We start from the raw sequence: 25,431 nt of genomic DNA on the forward strand, positions 1-25,431 counted from the left end.
AGGTGCTCTTCTTCTCCAAAAACTCTCTCTCATCTCTTCCCCTGCCTATCTAGTTCCCACCTGACACTCTTCCCCTACTCTTCCTCAGCTAGAGACCTCAGCGTCATCTATGACCCTTCTCACACCTTCACTACTTTCATCTCCAAAAGTAAAAGCAGCTCGCCTCAACCTCCTAAATATTAGGAAAATCAGGCACCTCCTTCTTTTCAACACCGCCAAGCATCCCTTAACCACTCGTCTTCTCTGAACTGGACTACTGTGCCAGTATCCTCTTTGGTCTCTTCAACTATGCTTTCTGTCCTCTCGACAAGATCATTAACTTTGCTCCCAGGACTCTCTTTGAACTCCTTCACTTCACACTTACTTCCTCGTACTGTCACCAGGATGGATGGCCAATGATGCAAAACAGAGCCAGATTTAAATGTCTTCTCCTGATTCACAAATCTATCCGTGTTAAGGCACCACTGTATTTAGCCTTCTCTATCCAAATCTATAAGCCTTCTCGTAATCTCTGCTCTGCCTGCTCGACTAGCCTTGTAGCTCCTCGCCCTCCCTGTGCTTCCTCTCGCTTCTGCACTCTCTCGCTTCTTGCTCCACTTGCATGGAATTCTCTGCCCCCGGACATCCAAGAAACAGTCCATATGGATTTGTTCAAAACCAAACTAAAAGCCTACCTCCTTGCCTCTGAGTTAACCTCTTAACCCACCTCTCATCTGCCTGATAGCTAACAATTTTCCCCTCACCTCTAATCTGCTTCTGTCTCTCACTTGCTTTGCCTCCATTCTAGCACTTCAGCCATCATGTTCACGTCCAGAGCAGCTAACATTTTTCCCTCACCTCTAACCTGCTTCTGTCTCTCACTTGCTCTGCCTCCATTCTAGCACTTCAGCCATCATGTTCACGTCCAGAGAACAGCTGGCCGTGCCGCCTACCTGCCCTTAAAAATGTCCACTGTTGGTTGTCCTTAATCTGTGTATGTCCACTTGTGTATTGCCCCGGTGACTGTTTCATTTACTCCCCCTCCACAACCTGTCCAGAATGTCTCTCAAACTCACCCCATTGTAAGAAGCTCAGTGCTTCCCGTCAAATCTGATTTCTTATCTATTGTGCGTTCTTTTGTGATCAAAAGAGCATTGTTCCTCCTGTATGTATATGAATAAATAAATAAATATTATCAATTCCCCCACATTTGAAAATCGCTTTTGAATACATACTGCTCCTCTACCACCTCAAGCAACTGTAGGAAACGAGACAAAAAACAAGTATGCTACAACATTTTAATGTGCCAATTACTTATAGGTACGTGTCATCAAATCCTAAGGAATAGATTTCAGATATCCTTATTTACTTCACCAATTTAAGAAAATGGAGAATAACATTTAAAACATTTTCCTAGTTGAGCCTATTTCACTGGTAACAGAAGTGTACGCTGGGAAGCTTCCCGTCCACGTCCTAAACCTACTACACTAACCATTTTTATCCATGATACCATAACATTTCAAGCTAAACACATTTGCCTCCCAAAATGTCAAGATTGTGTAAAGAACATACCACCTCTAATCACAAACAATATTAATGGAACCACTCGGGGCTCATTTTGCAAAAAGTGGTAACTGCATGCATGGGCCACTAGGTGTAGTTGGGCCATCTGCAAACAATTTTCCTCATTTACAAACGAGAGTGGAAAATGGAAGAGTAAAAACAAGTAAAATCGCCTAACTCTTACACTAACTCTCACGTTAAAAAAACGAAATGCTCTCTACAAATTACGCTTTGCAATGCATTTCTATGAAATCAGCCTGCTTTAAGCAGGTGCTAATTGCAGATTGATTTCATGGAAATCTATTTGTGGGTGGAGTCTTGATTGTTCCCATTGGGTGGACTGAAGAAGTGTGCATGTCACAGTTTTAAACAGTTCCCCCTCTTGTGGGCATATACAATATTAACTTATTTGGAGAAAATGGGCCTCATTACAAGTGAGGCAGAACGGGTTAACGGGACCCGCTAAAGGAGGCAGACCCGTTAAACCCATTCCGCCTCATTACAAGCTCCCCTCGCGGGACCCGGTAAGTAACGCCTGGTCAAACCAGGCGTGCTTACCGGGTCCCGCAAGGGGAAGAGGGAGCTAACAACGGGCTGCTCGTAATCAGCCCGTTGTTTACTCCCTCCCCATTCCCCCATGGGGGGCTGAATGGGAATGGGGAAGGTCCGAGCCCGGGTTCCTGGAGGGAGGATTTACCGGGCGCCCCGAACTCGGAATGGCCCGGCAATTCCCCATTCTGGGAACCCGGACCCGATTTTGGCGGCAGCCATGCCGCCAATAGCGGCATGGCTACCACCAAAATCGTAATGAGGCCCAATGTCTCACAGCAGAGAGATTCAGTTCCTAAATAACACTCAGTCATCAAGGAACTCAAGTGGTCAATTGAGTTTTGGAGTAAACTACCATTATCTATGTTTGGCCGAATAGCAATAGGTAAAATTGTGTTCGCCGGTATGGATACGGATTTCCGCATTTCAAACCATCGACTGACTACTCACTAAAGTTGGAATTACACTATCTGACTCAAAGCTTTGAAGACTGAGGTACTAGAGTTCCTACCTCTTAGGTAGGATCCCTTGCAGCTTGAGTTTGTGGCCCAATGGTTGAGTTGCAGTGAAACATCATAGAAGGGACTATTGGACATCCATATGGAGGTAGTAGATTGGATGTACCCAGTCACCGGCAAATTGGAGAGATTGATGGGCCCTCCTTAACTGTGGAAGATGTGTAAAAAGGTTTGGAGCAAAGCGTGCAAGGTGGAGAATGGGAGCTTTCCATATGCTAAAATTAGCCCAATATCAATTATCCCTAGTGGAAAGTTATTTGGGTACAAGTTGAAAAAGCATGTAAGATTCAAGCAAACACAACATAATATTTTACAGAGGACCTATATCACACCACTCAATAAATACAACTTTTATCCAACTGTCTTGGCAGCATGCCACAATTGTGGATAACAAGAAGCTTCCTTTTTTGGCCAAATTTGGTTGCATACGACAATTGCATGATTTTGGGCAAGACCAGTGGAAAAGGCCACAGGCAAAACGGGTCTTTATAATCCTGAAAAATGCCTATTGGGGTTACTGTCTGGAACCGAGCGCAATAAATATGGTGACGTAAATGTACTCAACTGGAATGTGTTTTGGCTAAATGATCGATAGCCATGCAATGTCAATTTAATTGGCTACCAAATTTGACACTATGGCTCAAAGAGATGCAGGGATGGACCACTACTGAGAAAGGAATACAGTTGAGAAATACGAGGGAGGATATGTTAGAGGAAGTGATTGAGGCATGGGGATTTATAATGAATGACTTGTGTATTACACCAGGCACACACCTGTCCTACGAGTGGTAAAGCTAGAGTTGATGTTATATATTGCTACTAAACTGCTATTCTAACAAAATCAAACTACTGATGTCCTGGCCCTATGCTCATTCCACTTAATGACTATGAATATAACTTTGATTTTAGACACTGTAGACACTGTACTAGAGTGATACAATGGCGTGTCAAAGCCATGCGGGCAGAGTGTTAATATGAAAAGTTACTATTGAGTTACCAGTGTTATATCTCTTTGATGATAAACCAATACAGAAGGGACGTCCGGCACAGAGGTTTGTGTTTCTTTGACCGCTTAAGTCAATGGGGACTTTGATGAAATTGAATGCTGACATACAGAATGAAATATAGATGTATGCCTAGTATACAATTTGATGGTATGTACTGGAAAACTCATTACACAGATTTGATTTTAAAAATAATGCAACGACTGTATGACATGCCAATAAGGGTTCTGATATTCATATTTTCAGCATCATAGAAACATGAATTAGCATGGGTGGCCTAGGAAAGTAAACATGGCCTGGTACCCAAACCCGCAGCAACTAACGCAAACTATCTGCCTCTCTTTTCTCCTCTTCTTCCTTGGTGCCACATACCAATTTGACATGGCCTTGTACATGTTTTCAACAATGTAACTTAAGCTCTCATATGTATATTACCTTACTCATAATGCACTGTTCAAATTCTTGTTCACTCACAACTATCACCATGACACTCATGCAATATGTTCATTATTTATGCCATGCGGTTTCTTGTCACTATCACCACATCTCATCTGTGCACCAATATGTCACAACACAACCACATGCAACACTAACACAGGACAATTCACCTTGGTTTTTCACTACTCGAATGTTCACAAACCATTACGAATACTTTTGCACATTATGTAAACTCACCACAGCCTTGAAAAAGACCCATGTCGAGTCGAAACACGTGTCGACTTTAAGTGTGTAAGAAATCACTGTTATTCCCTAGAAATAAGTGACAATACACCTAATTTATTGCTTGACAATTTAAATCAAGTCACAACCAATATTACCAGCATTCCAGCGCCCAGGTGAACGGGGTTCTTACCTAAAACCCACTTATAACTCACTGAGACGGAAGAGCACCATCTCCCAAGAACATCTCACTGGCACCAGGACCCACTCCCAACCATCATGATCAGCAGTGATCTGTATATTCTAGTGCTGTACCCTCAGGTCCAATACTCATTTCTTAGCAAGACTCAGTGCAAGTGACGTTGAAGATTTCATATCCATCCCTTTCACCTTCAAAAGGACAGCACTTCAAAACGCTATTCTGTCCTCTTGGCTCTTTAACACCTAAGTCAAATGACTATAACCCCTAATCGAATAGTTCTCATTTGATTTCCAACTCTACGGCCATGATTTCCAGATTGCTTTGAACTTAAAGTCAACAAGCATGTCATCTCCACTCTTGCCAAATGCCTCCATGTCCACATAATGGGATAACTGATCAGCCTCAAAGCTTTTACTTACCACTAGTCATTGGCGGGTGACAATTAAGTCTTAGTGAGTATGAACTAATGTGCTGTATGCATATGGAGAACTGAGGGGATGAGTGTCTCTTTACACCCAACTAGTGGCTTGCAACTTGAAATGTGTACTCCTGAATTGATAATATATTCTTAAATGTAATTAGGCTCCCGACCTTCCCCAGTTGGAAGGGTAGGAATCGTTCAACATGCAGACAAATGAAATGACACAGAAAGCCCACTTCCACCTCCAGCTACTAGGAAAAACGGTATCCTACATGGAAACGGTGCAAAGGTTAGAGTGAACCAGGGCACTATTTCTATCTTACCTTGACTGCTGCACATGACTCTAGTGAGGTCAGAACAAACCACTAATTCCTCAACTACAACTTACTCGGAATAGAGCAGCCAAAATGATTCTTCAACTGAAAACGTTCGGCTCTCTCTCCTGGACTCAAAGCTTGACATTTGCTCCCCGCAGAATCCAGAATTGAATTTAAAGCACTCTGCATCTGCCACCGCAATCTATAATCCACAAAGCCTAAATTCCTCCCTTGGGCTTGACAATCCCCAAAACCTGGAAGAGTCCAAAGATAAGTAGGTGATCAGTTATCTCCAGATATTTACAAAAGATTGGGCGGAGGTGGAAAACATTTTCTGTAAAGGCACCCAACATCTGCACCAACCTACTGAAACATCTCAGAAGTACACTACCTTCAACACATATTTATCCAATAACAGCTTCCCATGGACAAAACCTATAGGAAAATGAAGGCATCCCTCGACTTCACTCAAGAAATACTAGTATCCTAAGAAATATAGATGATGAACTCATTGATTATACGCCTGTCAGAATACTTCTCTTGAGGTTTGACCCTCTGGTGACTGCAGCTAGTCAACTTAGGTTGACCGTTTCCTCTTATATTATACTACTAGGTGCACACTTAATATAGAAGAATGTACATTGTATCTGCTATGTACTTTTAATGAATTTTTTCACTCCCATTGTGAATCCTCCTCCCTAAACCCTGGTATGCTTTGCAGTGGCTGGCTGCAACGAGGTACCTAAAAAACAAATAGAAAAGGGTCCAAAATCATTCAGGATAAGGCTTCCTTGTCTCCAGACCAGGTTCACCGGCACATTTCAATCCTGGGCAGCTTTGCTGGAGCTCTGTGTTCAGACTTTGCCTGGAATACCAAGGACACTGTTTAGGAAACAGTGGGTGTCACCCCTGTCACGGTGCCTAGTTTTGAAAGAGAAAGAACACTGCACCAGCCCGATTTGGGGGGCATTCATGAAGGACCCTTCCTTATCTCCTGGAATCTCTGAAGCCACTGGATAGCAAACACTGGAGCTGGGAAGAGCCACCACACCATGTAGCAACTGTGTGCTCTCTGTCCCCTCCTGTCCCTGACTTGTCATTGTGGCCTTAAGAGTCTAACCACAGCCACCAAACAGATGAGAGCTGGTCTGATTTCCCCCATCTTTGAGGATTGTTAGGGAGATAGAGGCAGTGAGGTTGTCAGGGTATTTTGAAGAGGTCAAGGCACAACAAAATCAACACAACTACAAATTGACAGCTAAACTGACACATGCATTGTCGACTCACAAACGAAAGCAAGAGAAATACTCACTGCAGAATCAAAGTGTGAGAATTCAACACAACACTCGGACAAAGAAGAACGGCAAAACCTGTGTGCGGATCCAAGAACTTTGAACTTTCATCAATCTACTTTAGGCCCAAGCCCCAATTGAAAAAAGTTGACTAATTATTTAGGTAATAGTGTGATAGTGCAAACCTCTGCCAATAGTTGGCTAAGTCGCATTGCTGCCACCCACTCCCAGATCGTATGAAGAGGTTTAATCTCTTTTCAAGTGCCCATCGACTTCAATAGTTGTCTAGAATAAACTTTTATTCTAAAGCCTCAATAGTGAAATCCCATTGGCCACCTGTCTTGCTGACATCCCACTATTGCTTTATTTTGCAAATAGCAGCGTCTAGTAAGGAAGTCCTTTGATTTTTGGAATGTCCTTTGTTGGAAAATGACCTTCTTTGGCTCTAACTATTCTGAAGTGCATTGAATGTTTCATCGATCCATCACCTCCTGCAGGGATCAACCCTTCAGGGCGACCAAGCATCCAGGCGGCAAGTGAGTGGTGGCTTCTGAAGGCTTCTTGAATCTCACTCTGCTCGCCAATCAGCATTTCCAGGCCTGCTAGGAGCTTGGACGCAACACATTCAGCCCTTACCCGCTGCATTCCCCCCTCTCCCAGCCTGTGAATTCCTTACTTCCTGTACCACATGCATCACGGGCGAGGCTTCCCCCCGGAGCACTGTGTCCAACTCAGGACAAATCTACATACAGCAGAAAGCCTCCCGGATGATAAAGGACTGCACAAGCGATCTTACGAAGAAAGAAAAAAGGACTTGAATCTGCATAGTCTGCAAGCGAGGAGGTAGAGTGCCAATATGCAAGGGGCCTCTACATACTGGGGAGGATGCCAGCATCTTTCAGTGGCATACATGGTTCGAGAACAAGGAATTGGCCATGTGGTGAAACTTGATGGGAAGTTTGGAATTTACATACACCTGTTTTAATTCACAGAATGAGTGGAAGGTGCATGGAGATTTAAATGTGGACACCAGCAGGCTCCACACAGGTATCACCAGCAGCAGACACTAAGCTATTTTGACACAAAAATCAAGAGGGGTCCTGGGAGTCCCTCTGCCGGACATTAGTCCCGGTTACGAGAGACTTACCCAGAGTCTTAGCTCAGTATCTTTCACAGAGGAGAAATATCTAAAACATATCAGTCTTTGTCCTGCTCGGGGGCAGCCCAGCAGTGAAATGCTTGGCAATTCTCCTCTGAACAAGAGTACCAACAGCATCCCCAGACACGTGTTTCGGTCTGGTTGGACCTCTTCAGTAGGGTGGAGCTGTGCCTCTCTAAGAATAGTGAGCAAGGGGTCAACATCTGGATTCCCCATGTAACTTAGGGTGAGACCCAAAGTTACTAAATTATGCAAAAAACAAGGGGCTCCTGGGAGTCCCTCTGCCAGACATTAGTCCCGATTACGAGAGACTTACCCAGATTCCTAAGCTCACTATCTTTCACAGAGGAGACATATTTAAAACATACCAGTCTTTGCCCTGCCCTAGGGCAGTCCAGCACCAAAATGCTATTTTGACAGCTTACACAGCTGCTTCCTTACGGAAGGACAAGAACCCTCTATCTCAAGAACCGTATCACTAAGAAACATAACACACGCCATCTCCGCTCCTCCACCACATCTGCCCTGCACCTACCTCGACTTGCCAGTCAGGGAACTGGGGGCTCCTGTTTAACCAACATCGCTCCCACACTGTGGAATGCACTCCCTCAACACATCCATAACGAGCTTACCTACATACTGTTTCGTAAGAAAGTAAAAACGTTACTATTCAACAAATATGTGCAACTCCTACAGCCTACTATCTGTGCTTGGAGCTTTGTTGTAAGGTAACCTTACGGTTCCTAACCTTCTTGTAACATACGATTTTCTGTCTTTAGCGCTGTGATAGCTCCAGGTCTGGGCACTACCAACAAATACAATAAATAAATAAGAGCAAATTCCTTCTCCACTCCCCCCGATGACCCCAAATATCACCAATGGACCTTCAACGATTCAGTGCGCCCTGGGTGAAAACATTGCTGGATTACATTACTGTGGAATTTTCCAATGTACACACACGATATTAGGTTTAAAAAAACATGTGAAATTAAAAGCTATCGTTTTTTTTAAACGTATACTGCTGTATACATGCACGACTTCCTTGTACCTTGTTGAAACATTGCCCGCCACCCCCAAAGTCCATCACTACCCCCGGAATTACTCCTATGCACGTTTGTGTATTGGGTTACTTTTTTCATGTTGGATGTGAGTGATCAGTGAAATAAATACTTTGTCCTCACTCAGACCTCTAACCTGGGCTATGGATTTCTTGGAAGCTATTTTCTATCTCCCGGCTCTGCCCCTGCCACCTTGATGGGTACAAGCCTGCTAATGAAACTCACATCTTGGAATTCAAGGCCCTAATATTGGAACTAGGGGACAGACAGTGTGCAGGTGGTGCTAAAATGGGTGAATTTTCAACCAGGGCTGGCCTTAGCTCCTGCAAGCAAAAAAAAAAACGTGGCACCCCCACTCTATTTAAGTGCTTAACTCCCAGCTCCTGTGCTGGAGCGGGGAGTTAATCAGTTCAACAGGGCAGAGATGATGGTTTTGCATGAGCGCCCTATTGAAAGGAAATGCGCCCTGCTCTCGTGCTGGCGCTGGCGAGAGCGGGGAACATTTCCTTTCAATAGGGCGCCTTTAACCACCACGCCTGCTCGGGTGAGCCCTTGAAAGACTCCCCCAAGCTGGCGTAGCCAGGGACTAATGAGGTGGTCCAGGCGACCAGCACTGATTTCAACCCCACCATATCATGGCCCCAATGTGTGCTGGAATGGTTTCCGCACCAGCCACTCCTCCCCAACAGCTAGGACCACAGCCTGCACACTCCCCACATAACCTGAGACTGGGGGATCTGCTCCCCCCTTTCCTTCCCTATTTGTTTGTAGATCCCTTGCTGCCAAATTCCCTGTTGTTCGATACTGCACCCTTTTATTGTTCCCTTGCATTCTGCTCCCCTCCCCATGTACTCCCCCAACCCCCAATTTACTTTTCAAGGAGCTCCTTTGCTTCTCGGAGCTATTTACGCTTTTAATAAATACTTGAATAATAATAATAATATTATAATAAAATCCACACAAAAAGCTACCACAATTGCATCAAAGGTAGGTAAATGTTTAAAGATATGCTAAATGCCTTTTAAGTGCAAATTCCGGATTCAGTGTACTCCCGCACAGCCCCGTGGGAAAGTTGTCGCTTTAAAACCAGTGACAACTCTCTGCTCATCAGGTGGTTAGAAAAAAATGGCACCACGGAAGCACATCTCTTCCGAGGAGCGCCCAGCGTGCCGCGTGCACTGACCATACACCCAGATGCCCATACTAAGGCAGCTTCTTGGGATGTGCTGGCAGCAAGCCGTCTGCAAGAATGCGCCTCGAGAACTGGCGGGGAGGGGGGCGCGCCTCCATTCTGGGCGAGCTTCGACAGCAACAGAGTTGGAGAGGTATTTTAATCCTGTTATGCCTCCAGAGATCAAAAGACCAGACACTGCAGGCCCCATGCCGCGAATAGCTGAGCTGTGTTTCGGCGAGGAGATGTGGGGCTCGCAAAGATACAACTGCGATACCCTGAACAGTCAACGAGAAAATGGCTGCTGTTCTTAAAGCGTGCAAGAGACGCCACGACGTTAATGCGTGTGCTTAGTGTGGTGCCAGCCACTCATTTGTCGCCAAGTTGTTTCTTGGCCGGGGGAGGGGCCGGGGGTTCATAAATATTGGCAATGCCACCACCCTTTCAGCTTACATTTTTCTCGCTGGTTTGTCGTTGTTTTACTAATACATGGCACTGCCCAACAGGCACTCTTGACTTCTGTTAAGATGCAAGTTCAGTTCACTTACCAGAGTTACTGTTTAGCGTACCTACGTCGGGACCTAGGTGTTTGCACGCCCGTCCCACATGTCATCCAAGTCTACCAAGAAATATTTCTGTACAGTGCTGTGGACGAATTTGACGAAACGCCAACCATACATTTTAAAAAAAAGGGCGCAAAGGCAACTGCCACTACCAAGAGAGAAAACCTGGAGCTTGTGTGAACCGTGAATACGCATAAAGGGTGGGGGAGCAAGAGATACCACGGTATAGATGGATGGGGCATCTGGTAAACTAGGGGGAGTCCCTGGCTACAGAGCATGAATTAAGGGCACACTCTTGACAAGGAAGAGGCATGCAGTCGGTTAGAACCTGGGAAACCTGCTGAGAGTGGTTGCCCTTGCAAGCACACTGGAAAATAACGGGGAAATGCTTTGCTAATTCGTCACATTAGTGTTTTAAAAAAGATGACTTTTCCAATGAAACGGCATAAAACAGTAAAACAAAATCTTCATAGAACAATAGCAATTTAGGAAAATAACAATAATCTCACAGAATGGAACCCGCCATTTCATGTTGCGCTGCGATTTCCACAACATGTCGTTCGCGGATAAGCACCCAGAGGCATTGCGCGTGCAGAGAGCACCTGCGCTGCGCCCCCTTTACTAATGGTGGAGCGATGTTGCATTCCCTACCTGCACAAAACAGCTCTCCTTGCGTCTCCTTTTCCTTGTGCTGCCTTTTCGGAGGCCCTGGCTTGAATGCCGTATCCATTTTGTCACCTGCAGTTCAAAGAATAGATTTTAAAAAGGATTCGGGTGGAGGGCTGCCACGCAGCATGAAACAAAAACCTATAAACAGAACATGGACACAGTTTTCCATTGCTGCATTGGAATAAGCACACACTTTCAACGCAGCAAGCTTAGCCCCACATGGGTAATGCGCGCGCTGTGGTGCCGCGTTACTTGCGTGTTTATTTTTGTTCCCTTTGTTTTGGACGTTCCATAAACTTTTTCCAAAGGTCCCAGCAACTCTGGCGGGAAAGCATGGAAAACTGCAGAATGGGGAAAAGTGTGCCTATTGCGATAGCTGGCGTGGTACAACCACGTGAGTCCGGCAGACTTAGGCAAGAACGGCTGAAACACGATAAGAGGACCACGTTCCCTAGTCACAAAGCATTTCCGCCACAAACGTGCGACTTATTTCCTGCACTAACGTCCATGTACCCAACAATCTCCCCTTCTTTTCAGAATGTGTCAACTGTGATTTCCGACAACTTCTAAAAGTGCAGGTGGCAGGCTGGCACCCCTAAACAAAGAAGCGCCACAAATGCGTGCAGGTGCCACCCCTTTCAAACGTCCCCCTGGGAGCAGCGCGATAATGGGACTTGTATTTTCAAGATGCTAATAGATTCTTCTCAGCATAAAAAAAAGGAATTGTGTGCACGTGTAACGAATTGTAACTCGAGTAAACTCGCCCTTGCAGGCAGGTGTGCGCGCTAGAGGTGCGTGTGCGCGCTAGAGGTGCGTGAGCGCGCTACGACTAGACTAGGCGTGTGCGTTTTTCTAGGGCATACAGGTCAGGGCGGGGAGCAGTGGTCTAAGGGTACGAAAAGTAGTAGTGGTACTATGTTTCCTGCTGGCCTGCACCCACTCCCCACAAACCCCATAGCCACGCCCTCTCCCACACACAGTACACCCCAAACATTTGCACCTGCTGTTTAAGGGAGCGTTCAGTGCGGTGCACTGAAAGGGCAAGTTTCAACTTCTTCCTACACTTTTATTTTAAAACGAAACCATCCCGGAACGGTTTCTTTTTAAAATAAAAGTATAGGAACAGTAAAATGTAATTTAAAAAAGTAGAGGAGCACCGCTCCCGCTCACTTCGACCAGTGGCGGGGAGGAGGGAGGGTGAGCCATGCACTCACTCTAGGGTGCGTTAGATGGAACGGGGCAGCAAGGCATGCAAGCAATAGCGTTATGGGCAGTGCACGCGCAGGCGCCGGTGGGAACAGGGTGGCAGCGGCGAATGCTGCAGAGCGGGGATACTGGTGCAGACACCGCCGAGGGCGATGACACTATGCTGGTAGCGGGGGCAATGTGTGCAGAGCAGGCCCGAATGATTGCTGGACAAGCATGATACAATTGTCTGGTGGATACAGGGGTGGCAGTAACGAAAACAGTTCTGCAGCGGTCAGGGCAAAAGGACGCCGTTTTCATAGCCGTATGCCCATTGCCCATACCAGGTCTCTCGTGTGTGCCCGTCCCCCCCGCTCCCTGGACGGGTTACTGGAAAGTTACAATAAGTTGCAAAGGGGAGATGGCGAGCTGCATGCACCCACAGCACCTGCAGAAGAAGTTGTTGGAGGGGAGGGATGCAACGTGCAGAACACGGAGGTGAGGGCAGCGACTGTGCAAGGATTTGAAAAACGCCAAAGACCGAACCCCCGCCTCCACCCCCGTTACTCACTTCTTGCTCCACCTGCTGCACCAGTCCGTTTTCGGTCCATCCGTGACTCTCTTCCAGCAGGGGCTGCAGGGTGACAAAACACACACATTTAGTCTGGGTCACCACATAGCCCGCTTCCTTGCCTGCCCTCTAGACGGGCACTGCCCCCTCCCGGAGTGGCGCGCGGGCAGCAGAGGGCGTGTGTGGTTACCTTGCCCCCGGGAGCCGGTGGACTCGCTCTGCTCTGCTCTGCGCCCGGGCTCACCCGTGCTGCTGCTGCCGGCGCACACGGGAAGCCTCCTGCCAGCCTCGGATAGCTTTTGTTTTCTGAACAGTCCGCGCCCCCCTCCCTCCCTCCCACCTCCACCGTGTCCAGGCACCCTGCGCTCTGCAGCCGAGCCATTTCGCCTGACTGGAGTGCAGGCACGAGGCTCCTTTTTTAGGGATGGTGGCGCCTTAGGCACCCTAAACTCCGTACCTCCCACTGTGTGCGCGGACACTTTTCACCAGCGTCTCTCCCCTTATTGACGCGACCTGTTGTTTCAACCCAACTGTGTCTCTTCATCACAGACTCAAATAAGTTACTTTCATTTAGCAAAAGTATATAACGCCGGGGAGCTCGCGCTGTTGTGTGTTCTTTTTCTTTTACTGCTGACTAAACAATATATAGTGTTTGCTACTATAGTTTGTAGCTTTAGCAATGCATTGGCCATCCAGCATGAGGCCGGTACGTGTCATTGGGCAGAAAGTAGCAAGAGGTTGCCAAAATGGCAGAAGTCGCACCACACAAGACAGTTATTTTACGTTACGCTGTTATACAACTTAAGGCAACTAAAGGAAGCTTAGCACTTTCTTCACTCCTGCGCAATAAAATGCAGGCATTGATGAGGTTGCTGCAGCGCCAGCAAAGGAGAGGAGTTTTGAGATAAGCCTGGAAGTGTTTTTGTGCTGGGGAGTGGCATGCGGGTGACACGGATGGATGACAAGTGTGACAAGACAGGCAATACAGAATGACAATTGCAGGAATGAGGAGACTGACGACCAGGATGTGAGGTGGAAAAAACTTTGGCCACAAGCTTTATTTTAGTACCAGCCATGGTGCAAAAGAAAAACCAGCCATAACATCACATAAGGATAACAATACTATATTTTGGGGACAGAGGGAACAGGTGAGCGGGGGGCCCTAATCCCAAATAGGGGCCCGCTCGAGGCTGATCCCCGCCGCCATTCATATGAAAGCTTGTGACAATTGTTTGGCCACAGACATGTTCATAATTGCTTGTCTTTGGAGCAGGTTCATCCTGCTTTCTCTTGTCCTTTCCAAGTGAGGTGGGTAGGTGTGCGCTTGTGTGCCTTTTACTAATGTCCAACCTGACCAGGTTTAGCACTTGCGCCCTCTCTTGCTCACAGGGTGATTTTCGCTGAAGTTATGGCTCTTGATCCGTATTTCTTGATAGAACAAAACCCTGCGTTGTGAAGCCTTTCACTTGATCCTCCGCGGGATGTGTTCTTGGAGCCATTTTGATTTTTTGGTCATGTGTTTTGTACTTTTCCACGGATGGAGGCGTTTTAGCCTCTTGGTCCACTCTTTGGAGATGAATTTGGCACTTTCTCCACACATGATCCACTTGAGTTTTTGAAGCCCCCCACGCTCCGTTCGCGGGCTAGTTGTTTCCTCGGGGGTGGGTTCTAGGAGCATTACTAGAGTCTTCCCTGCTCCCAATCCACTTTCCTTGTGAGACCCCCTCAGCGCTTAGCGCTGCTTGTTTTTACAGCAGGGGTGGGTTCAAAGAGCCTTACTGGGTTTTTTCCCAGCTCCCAATCCACTTGCATTGTGAGACCCCCTCTGCACTTAGCGCTGCTTGTTTTTACTGCCGGGATGGGTTCAACGAGCCTTACTGGGTTTTTTCCCTGCTCCCGCTCCACTTGCATTGTGAGACCCCTCAGCGCTTAAAGCTGCTTGTTTTTACAGCCGGGGTGGGTTCAAAGAGCCTTACTGGGTTTTTACTCAGCTCCCGATCCACTTGCATTGTGAAACCCCCTCAGCGCTTAAAGCTGCTTGTTTTTACCGCCGGGGTGGGTTCAAAGAGCCTTACTAGGTTTTTACCCTGCTCCTGATCCACTTGCGTTGTGAGACCCCCTCAGCGCTTAAGGCTGCCTGTTTTTACAGCTGGAATGGGTTCAAAAGGAGAGCCTTACTAGAATGTTCCTTGCTCCCGAACCAGTTGTGTTGTGAGACCCCTTCAGTGCTTGTGTTGTACTATTTCGCTGCTGGGGTGGGTTCTAAGGGCTTAGCTGGGAACTTCCCCCACCCACGATCCACTTGCGTACCCCAGTGCGCTTATCTTGCATAAACAAAATTGTGAGGGGGTGGGTTCCAGAGCCTTACTAGGAACTTACCCTGCTCCTGATCCACTTGTTGTGAGACCCCCCCTTCTGCATGCATGGAGGTGGATACTTGAGGCTTACTAGAACATGTTTCTGCTCAAGTTCCTCTCTCCTTTTCACTTTTGTTATACCCCTAGGGCTCCCACCTGTATTGATGTTCTCTGGTGGATTCTGAGCGCCTGGGTCTTCTATAACTGTATTTTCCTGGAATATTAACTAATAGACAAAAAGACCCCCGGTATTTTAAGAAGGCCCTTCTTGGAGTTGAATTTTTATGTTTATTTTTTGAAGTGAGGCGTTTTAGCCTCCCTTACTGCTATGATTGTGTTCCATCTTCTACCTGGCCCTCGCTATAGCTTTTCCTTACAGTTATTTGCAGGGTGGGAGGCATGGTTTTTTAGACCTGCAGTAGTCCTGCGGCTGTTCGTGGCTGACGGGGAGGAAGCATGAGAAGGGCCACCTTGCCCCCAACAGATAAAGGCAAAATTCGGCCTGGGGGCAAGGCGGCCCTTTCTTTGAACTTCAAAAGGCCCCTGCTCAGCATCCGCAGGATGGGAAGGGGGGCCTTTGAAGTATGGAGGGCAAGGTGACAGGGGGCAGCGACTGCCGGTTGTCACCTGCCCCTCTCACCTCACCCTCCTGTCTTGGCGACGCGCTGTCTGGGTTCCCATTGTTAAGGGACCCAGCAGCCCGACCCCACCATGTGCATGCTAAGTGGGGCAGCGCCAAAAGGCACTGCCCCACCGGAGTTAGCACAAACCCCCACCTCCCAGCTTATGGCCCCGGGCCTCCCATCCGGGTGGGCCCGGGTGTATAAACCTGGAAGTGTTTTTGTGCTGGGGAGTGGCATGCGGGTGACACGGATGGATGACAAGTGTTACAAGACAGGCAATACAGAATGACAATTGCAGGAATGAGGAGACTGACGACCAGGATGTTAGGTGGAAAAAACTTTGGCCACAAGCTTTATTTTAGTACCAGCCATGGTGCAAAAGAAAAACCAGCCATAACATCACATAAGGATAACAATACTATATTTTGGGGACAGAGGGAACAGGTGAGCGGGGGGCCCTAATCCCAATTAGGGGCCCGCTCGAGGCTGATCCCCGCCGCCACCCTGAGGGGATGCTGACCGGCGTCTCCCAGGTCCCCCCAAAATAAGAGATTGTGAATTAAGTACAGCCTCTGGCTGCTAGGGTCCAGAAAATATTCCTGGTGAAGGTGTCCATAGCTTCAATGGACAGGTGAACCCCGTCACTGCAGAACATGGCCTGGTTGTGTACCGAGATCCCAGCATGTGTGCCAGGGATCTGAGGGAGGTGCAGATTTCAGCCAGGACAAGCTTCCTGCCCAGCTGAGGCAAGTCATTGCCCCCGAGGTGTATGATGAGAAAATCGGGGGGAGGTGAGCAGGCCCCCAGTAGGCCAGCCAATTTGTCGTGTAGGTCTCCCCAGCGCATGCCCGGCTTGCCCCACCAGTAGGTGATGGTGTCCTGGAAATGCATGCCGTCCTGGGTTTCCTCCAGCCATCTGCTGGCTCTGGTAATGAAAGAATGGCCCACGATCCACGCCGTCTGGGACGGGGGGTAGCCTGTGGTTAGAGGAAAATGGAGGGGGGGTGAGGGGGGAGACGGAGGATACTGTTAGATCAAGTCTTTTCTGATGTATCTTTTGTAAGCCCCCCGATTTCCAACCCCCAATCCCTTTTATGGCTTTCTCTTGCAGCCCCCCCCCCCCCATCCAGGCTGAAGTGGCTGCTCCTATCCTGAAGGAGTGAGATCCAAACTCAGTAGGATTCCATCCTATAGCTATTATAGTCTTCTTGAGGACAGACCTCACCTGGAATCTACTGAGGGCAGACCCATTTTTGTGTGTGAATAATTGCCCCCCCCGACTGGGGCGCTTGTTCATGAATGCCTTGGTGGTGCAAATGGGGCAATATTCTGTTTCCTCAATGCAGTACAGGTTGATTATCCTCCCTTTTCCTAACTGATCAGTCTTGGACCTACACAGTTTCACAGCCATGGAATCCTTCCCCAGGTGGATGTCGCCTATATCCAGCCCTTCCTCTGATCCTGTGTTTTTGGAGGCTATCTCGCTGATCCTGAACGCCCCAAAGTAGTTTAGTGTGAAGGCAGCTCTAAATAGTGAGGTCTCGTAGGCATTGTTGCATACTGCAGGGAGGGTGTCTAGCAGAATTTTTAATTTGGCAAAATTGAGGGGGCGCCTGGTGTCTGTCTTGACCCCTTCCATTTTGGACCAACCCTTGAGTGCATATCTGGTTAGTGTGCCGTGGGTGGGGTCGGGTGCCCCCGCTAATCTAGTGTAATATGAAACTGCTGCCAGATGGGATGAAGCCCATGCCTTCTTTTTGCTTTGTTTGAAAGCCCACTCCATAAAGTCATTGACATGGCACTCCTGTATATCCCTGATGTTGGTGACTTTTGTGATCCTTCCAAAATCAGTCAAGCACTTATTGTACATTTTGGCAGTTTTCTGTGCCAGCGCCTTTTTGGCCAGTTCCCCTAAGACACCTTTAGGCTCACCTGTAGGAGTGTGGTGCCGGGAAAGGCAACCCCTTTTGTCCGGGCCCGGGGGGGGAGGGTAGAGCTGGGCGCGGGCATCTCAGGGAAGAGCTGTTACCGGCTGGCTGGCGGGAGCTGCCTTGGGTGTGTCCATGATTGCCCAAACCTCTTCCGGAACCGCTGTCCTCCTGGCTTCTGCCTGTGGGTTTAGTGCCTTGAAAGTGGAGAACTGAAAACGGGACAGAGCGTCAGCGGCCTTATTATCTTTGCCTGCAATGTGCCGCCCAATTATTACAATGTTATTTTTCAGGGCGACTTTCGTCATTTCTCTCAACACTTTCAGGACCAGAGGGCAGGAGGCAGCACCCTTGTTTAAAATGTGTACAACCGCCATGTTGTCTGACCATGTGGCCAGCTGTGTTGGCCAACAGGTCCCCCCCATAGGTAGAGTACCAGCCATATGGGGAATATCTCTAGCAATGTGATGTTCCTGGTCCAGCCCCTCTGCTGCCAGCAGGGCGGCCAGTGGCCGGCACACCACTTGTTACCAAAACATACCCCAAAGCCTCTGCTGCCAGCCGCATCCGTGAACAGGGACCTTTTGTCTGCCCCATTCATGGGTTTGCGCCATATCACTTGGCCATTGAAGTTGTTAAGAAATGCTTCCCACATGGCCAGGTCTTGTGTTATCTCCTTGCCCAATCTGATGTGGTGGTGTGGCTTTGTAACCCCCCTCATTTTTAGTTCCAGGCTCCTGTGAAAAACCCGGCCTTGGGACATGATTCTGGTGGCAAAGTTCAGCTTCCCAGCAAGGGACTGTATTTCACGCAGCGTTGCCTTGTCCCTGCCTGTCATCTGCCTTATTGTCTGAAGAAGGTCCTCTATTTTGTCCCTGGGCAGGCGACACTCCCCCATGGAAGAGTCAATCTCTATTCCTAGAAAAGACAGGGTGGTGGTGGGTCCTACAGTTTTTTCGGGTGCCAGCGGAACCCCTAACTCCTGCATGGTTTCGCTGAATGTTTTTAGGGATGAGCTGCATAGGAGGGATCCTGCTGGGCCAGTGAAAAAGAAATCATCCAAATAGTGTACCGTTCTGGCTCTGGGCATGGCCTGTTGGAACGCCCACTGTAGGAAAGAACTGAACTGTTCAAAATAGGCACACGCGATGGCGCAGCCCATGGGAAGGCATTAGTCAAAATAGAATTTATTGTCAAAATGGAAACACAGCCACTGGTAGGTGCTCTTGTGCACGGGCAGCAGCCTGAAAGCTGACTTAATGTCTGCTTTTGCCATGAGAGCGTGTCTACCTGACAGTTTTACTAGGTCGACAGCATCTTGCACGCAGCTGTAAGAGACAGCGGCCTCCGTGGCAGGGATGCCATCATTGAAAGAGCGACCGGGTGGGTGTGATAAATGATGGATCATCCTGAACTCCCCCGGCTCTTTTTTGGGCACAATGCCCAGGGGAGAGCATAAAAACTCAGTGAAGGGGGGATGCTGGAAGGGGCCCTCAATTCTCCCTAGTTGTATCTCTTTATCAATTTTTTCTCTTATTATGGTAGCCAGGGATGAGGCAGATTGTAGGTTCTTGGGTATGGTAGGAGATCCCTGGCCCTTGAATGGGATCCGGAAACCATCTTTGAAACCCTGGGCCAGGGATGCTCTAGCTGCTGGGTCAGGGTAGTTCTCTAACATTTTTAGCAATTGGTCAATTTTTATTGGTGAGGCCCCTAATCTATAGCTAGTGCATGTTTTTGCCCTCAGTGACTTTTGGGCTGGGCCTGGAAGGAGAGGCCTTTGTGCAATTGTTGCTGGTGTGCCCACCACTGCATGTGCTGCATTGGTGCTTGTATCTGCACTCGGTGCCCTTGTTACATGACCCTCTGTTGAAGTACCAGCAGGACCCAGGAGTGCTTCCTTTGGCCCCCCCCCGTTGCTGCGGTTGCCAGACTGCCCCTGATTATGCCCTGTTTTTCGCCCCCCTGGGGGCATTCTTCGAAAGGGGGGTTTGTTTTTGTTGGTATTTATACTGTCATGTTGAGGCCTGCGCTGGTTATGTTGCCTGTTTCTACCCCTTCTATTATACTGATGTTCATAATCCTTGCTGCTTTGGGCGCTCTTAGCTGAGTTTTCTTTTAGTACATGAAAAAGATACAATTTAGGGTCTTCCTCCTCCCAGCCCAGGTCAGGGAATCTCTGCATCTCCTTCCTAAACTCTCTATCATAATTCAGCCAAGACTCCCCCCCAAAGGTATTGTGGATCTCCAAAATTCTGTGGTGATAGGCAATCAGTGCTGTGCCCTCTTCAGGGAATTTTTCTAGAATTATTGTGGAAAGTATTTGGAAAGAGGCCTCCCAGTTCTGAATATTCTTCTCCAGTGTGGGCCTCTTTGCTCTCTCTTTTTCTTCCTCTTTCTTATCCCTTTTTGAAATGCCAAAACCTAATTCTTCATATTCCAATAGGCAGAAAATGTCAATAAATTGCTTTTTCCATATCTTTCTCTTAATTTTCCGCTCAAAGTGCCATGCAATGGTCTTTTTAGGCTTCTATTTACACTTTTGCCGGCAGTGCGCCTCCCATATTTAGTCATATGAGGGGTTGGAGACGGTACATCATGGCTAGGCCCAACCCATGCTTTAAGGTGGCCCTGGTCATCCTCGCCCCCAGATTCCGACTCTGTGTCTGTGCTGTCACTCTCGCTGCTGGAGCTGCTCGAGTCATCCCTGTGCCTCCTCTTTTTCCCAGCACCCGCTCCCTTATGCCATTTTAAAAATTGTTCAAGCATAGGCCCCAAATCATTGCTTTTCACACTACCTGATTTTGCTTTCCTTTTGGTGCCTGGGTGGGTGTCTGAAGAGGCGGGCATGCTGCGGACGTCAAGGCGCTGCTTCTTCCTAGCTGGCTGCTCCCTTTCTGCTGGCTCCTCATCGCCGTCGACCTCTTCCAGGGCGCCTGCGTCATCCTCATTGAGACTGGTGGATGCGAGCTCAGCCATTCTTTCCTGTACCACATCCATGCCATGGACGGCTTCCGCTGCTTTGGCCCATTCCGGGAGTAATGTTTCTTTCAGGGATAAGGCGTTGGCCATCTCCTGCCTGTTTGGGTCTCTGCGTGCTGGTTCGTAATGGGTTGTCCAAGTGTTTCCCAACTTGCTGTGTGGGTCAGGGTCCTCTTCCCCCCCCTTATTGTAATTCCCAGGCGAGGTAAAATGCTGGGGCTCTGTATCTGCCTCCTTCTAGTGCAGGTCTGCTGAAATGTGCGTCTGGGAAATCCCGCTGTCCCCTGTCCTCTGTGTCCTCCCTGATTCGGAGAGAAATTAAAAATTGTTTTGCCCAAATATAACTTCTTGCGCCCGCTCCGGGGCTCAAACCAATGTCCTTATATGCTTGGGACTGACGCTCTGCTTGTCGTGCTGTGGAGGCTCTGCTGATGCAGCCCTGCTCACTCCTTGTGTTGTGCTCAAGGACCCGCCTTCTTTGGGCTCTGCGAGCTCCGTGCGCGGCCGTGCAGACCTCCTCGAGCTCTTCAGAGACCTGCCTTCTTTGAAACCAGTGTCCTCCTAGGGCCGGATCGAAATTAAAAAATGTTTGCCAAAATATAAATTCTAGCGCCCTCTCCAGGGCTCGAACCTATGTCCTTGTACGCTTGAGACTGGCTCTGCTTGCTGTGCTATGGATGCTCTGCTGCTGCAGCCCTGCTCACTCCTTGTGTTGTGCTCGAGGACCCGCCTTCTTTGGGCTCTGCGAGCTCCGTGTGCGGCCGTTCGCTGCCGTGCAGACCTCCTCGAGCTCTTCGGAAACCTGCTTTCTATGAGTCCAGTGTCCTCCCAGAGCCGGAGCAAAATTAAAAAATGTTTGCCAAAATAAAATTCTAGTGCCCTCTCCGGGGCTCGAACCTATGTCCTTGTACGCTTGAGCCTGACTCAGCTTGCCGTGCTATGAAGGCTCTGCTGTTGCAGCCCCGCTCACTCCTTGTATTGTGCTCGGGGACCCGCCTTCATTGAGCTCTGCGAGCTCCGTGTGTAGCCGCTCACTGCTGTGCCGACCTCCTTGGGCTCTAGATGTGCGAAGTCCGTGTGCAGCCGCTTGCTGCAGGCTTCCTCGGGCTCCTTGGTCCTGCCTTCCTTGCGTCCTCGGCAAAGACCCGAAACGCCCGCCGTTCCTGCTTCGCTGGTCCCCTCAGCTGTGGGGAAAGAAGTGCGAAAGAAAACGAAAAACCCGCAGAGGCAAAACGGTCTTTTCTCTCCTGAATCCAAGTCCTGCGCACCTGCAGCCGTCCTGCTGCTGTTCGTGGCTGACGGGGAGGAAGCATGAGAAGGGCCACCTTGCCCCCAACAGATAAAGGCAAAATCCGGCCTGGGGGCAAGGCGGCCCTTTCTTTGAACTTCAAAAGGCCCCCGCTCAGCATCCGCAGGATGGGAAGGGGGGCCTTTGAAGTATGGAGGGCAAGGTGACAGGGGGCAGCGACTGCCGGTTGTCACCTGCCCCTCTCACCTCACCCTCCTGTCTTTGCGACGCGCTGTCTGGGTTCCCATTGTTAAGGGACCCATCAGCCCGACCCCACCATGTGCATGCTAAGTGGAGCAGCGCCAAAAGGCACTGCCCCACCGGAGTTAGCACAAACCCCCCACCTCCCAGTTTATGGCCCCGGGCCTCCCATCCGGGTGGGCCCGGGTGTAGTGGCGTCACTAGAAATCAGTATTAGGGGATGGGTCGGGTGGGGTGGTGGCGGCGGCAGACTAAATAAGGGTCAACAGGCCAAATTGGTATACCTATATTTTACCAATCTGGTTAAAAACATGTGTCATTAATCATGTTCAGACTAGGTTTAATGCAATACAAGCTTTGCAACTAGTTAATATGAATCCTAAAAAGTCAACTCACGTTCAAGAGTTGCAAAAATGCCCTTGCAGTCAGCAAGAGACTGCATTCTTTTACTTCAAGCAGACATCACCTCCAGCACAGCTTCTAATAATGTGTAGTGCGAGGTGGCTTTTAGCAGAAGAGATATCCCTTCGAGCTCAGCTTTAAATAAGCCAGTCAAAAACAGTTTAACAGAATAGTTATCCCTCATACCCCAGTTTCAAATGATAGTCAAGGACAGTCTTGTTTAACAGATGAAATATCACACAGAGGCGCCAGTTACAGTGGGAAAGGAGACAAATGCTCCCTTGATCTTTAGCAATGGTTGCAGGAGTCTCACTTTGCCCCACCCACCCCCTGCAGAATTGTATATATGCCAGTGTGATGGAGCAGAGCTAGGGAGCCAGAACCAATTAAGAAGTGTTGGGGGGGCTTCCCACCCAGATAATTGGCTTGAAATGGTGCAAAAATTGACTAAAATGCCAAACAGTTTGTAATTGGTTTTGTACGTTAATGCATGAAAAAATCCATTAGTTGCAAGTCCCCAACAGTGCGGAGGAGCATTTCGCCAACACATTTTCAAGTTTGGAACACAATATATGCCAGTATAAAAACATTTTCACGCTGGCCACTCACATACATTTCCATGCTGGCTGCACCAATATATGCCAGTATTCCCATTTAAGCACATATTCATGCTTGCTTTACATATTATGCCAGTAATGATACTATAAGAAATCATGTCCACATTTGTTCTGCCAAAATATGGCAGTAGCCCCACGTAAAAACATACTCCAGTTGGCTTTACCATTAAAAATGCCCTGCCACACTGTGAAAAATGTGTAAAAATTGGCTGCATTAAAATGCCATTCTAGCTATGTAATAAAACGTATCATGCCTGCTTATCAAACATACCCAATAAAAAATGTCATGTGACAGTAAGAAATGGCTAGACTGGCTGCACCAAAATACCAGAATAACCACGCAATAAAACTTAGCATGCTTACTTTACCCAAGGTGCCTAATACAAAATATCATGCCACAGAAAGAAATTGCTAGACTTGGTGCATTCAAATGCCAGTTTAGCCACATAATAACACCATGCTTGCTTTATCATAGATGGCAGTAAAAACATTCCATGCCCACCCTCTGGGTCCCCCAGCCCCTCACACAAACACATTGTGATTATGTGTGCATGCAAGGTGCTGGGGGGGCACAAGGAGTAGGCATGATATGTTTTACTAGGCATCTATCATAGATGGTCAGTAAAAAGAAATAATATGCCTGACACCCTGGGCATCCCCTGGGCCTCGCAGGGGAAGCTGATTTGGGCTGATGCACACCACCTCTGCCAAAATAAGCTCCACGTCCCAGTACAAACACACGTGCACACAAATTCACACAACCTTCACACGGCACAGGGTTTTCTGTGTCGGAAGCAGCTGTAGAGGTGGAAACAGTGTGGCTTGACACAGAAGGCTAGATACGTACTACGACACGCATTACGCTCTTCTCCATGGGTCCTTTCCTCAGAGTTATTGCAGCTATCAGAGTCCTCCAGTGCTCAGGTGGATGGTGCATGCGGGGGGTACGCAGGGTATAGGAAAAATTTGACCAGTTATTCTAGCGCAGTTATTCTAAGGCAGTGAGTAGGCTTCTTGCTGGTTAGACGGTTATCGATCACCTAGAGACTGTGGGGTGTTTCACCTTTTGATCTAGGTGCTGCTGAGCTACAACAACCAGCTGATTTTTGCGCAGTGTGTCTGAAGTGTTTGTAGAAGATCCCTTCGCCAATTTCACTTCCCAGATTCCATTTAGTCCCTTGGGAGCCACGATTTACTCCACTTTTGGAGAGATAGATAACAATGCTCTATTGCAGCTATGTTATCAGATGTGCTCTGGTGGGGTGATAGGTTGCTCCGGTGAAACTGTACCTGCGAAGGACCTGAACTCTATGGGTGATGGCGACCAATGCACTATTCCACCCCTCCACCCCCCATGGCCCTAACACCAAGGGTACTGTCTAAAGTGCCTGGGCCCCACTCCAGGATTGTTAGCTCCTCGCTGATAGTTCCGTCAGACAAGAGGGGCAAATTCGGGGTGAAAACCTATCTACTACCCCATCACTGTTCACGTCCTCCAACCCAAACGTTTTCGAAAATGTGGACAAGGAAAGGCTTGTTGATTTACTCCCGCAGGATGCTGGGGACCTGGGAAACTTGAGTGTGGACTCAAGGACGCAGGTAACCCAGCTCGAAATGGGAGTTTCATGGGACGTTTTAAACTTTGCAGTGAAAATCCTTCTGAAACTGTGCGGTAGTACCCACAACAAAGTCCTTAAACAGTTGCTACAAGAAGGGCTGGTCAAATGCATGGGGGTGATTTTGAGGTTGCAGAAAGGCAGTGTGACTGATCCCCCTAAAGGAGAGGGAAGGGATTCTGACCAATGATGACCCGTTATCAATCCCTTCCCAGAGTTTGGACCAGGATGGAGTACCTTTGGAGTCCTCTGCCCGATCTCTTGAGAATTATCCTATGCATAAGCAGCATCGCTGTTTAAACAAGAAAAAGAAAAAAAAACAGCTTGAAAGAGGCAGCGAACATGCCATTGTCCTCAAGTGACCTTTTAGTGGCCGACTTATAATCGCCCTCTACGTTAATCCCAATGAATGAAACGAGAAATCTGACCAAGCGTGCAGCATGGCGCTTGAAGCGCACCGCAGTGGGTGATGGCACTCTGTCTAGTTGGCTCATTAAAGAACAGGCGGAAGAGGAACTGCTTTCGCAATTAGTAGC

At 48.3% G+C, this 25,431-nt stretch overlaps 1 protein-coding gene across 1 annotated transcript in view; it reads right to left on the bottom strand.

Annotated features, from left to right (window-relative positions):
• AOPEP (aminopeptidase O (putative)) overlaps positions 1-25,431 on the bottom strand; it is a 1,805,484-nt gene that overhangs the window by 315,151 nt on the left and 1,464,902 nt on the right. Inside the window, exons 12-13 of the mRNA XM_069625709.1 lie at positions 12,882-12,944; positions 11,108-11,194 (exon numbers count right to left, since the gene is read on the bottom strand). Coding sequence (XP_069481810.1) covers positions 11,108-11,194; positions 12,882-12,944 — 150 coding nt within the window. The remainder of the gene's footprint in view (positions 1-11,107; positions 11,195-12,881; positions 12,945-25,431) is intronic.

This window comes from Ambystoma mexicanum, chromosome 6p (genome assembly GCF_040938575.1).
Source record: "Ambystoma mexicanum isolate Mex_15411 chromosome 6p, UKY_AmexF1_1, whole genome shotgun sequence".
Lineage (NCBI taxonomy): Eukaryota > Metazoa > Chordata > Amphibia > Caudata > Ambystomatidae > Ambystoma > Ambystoma mexicanum.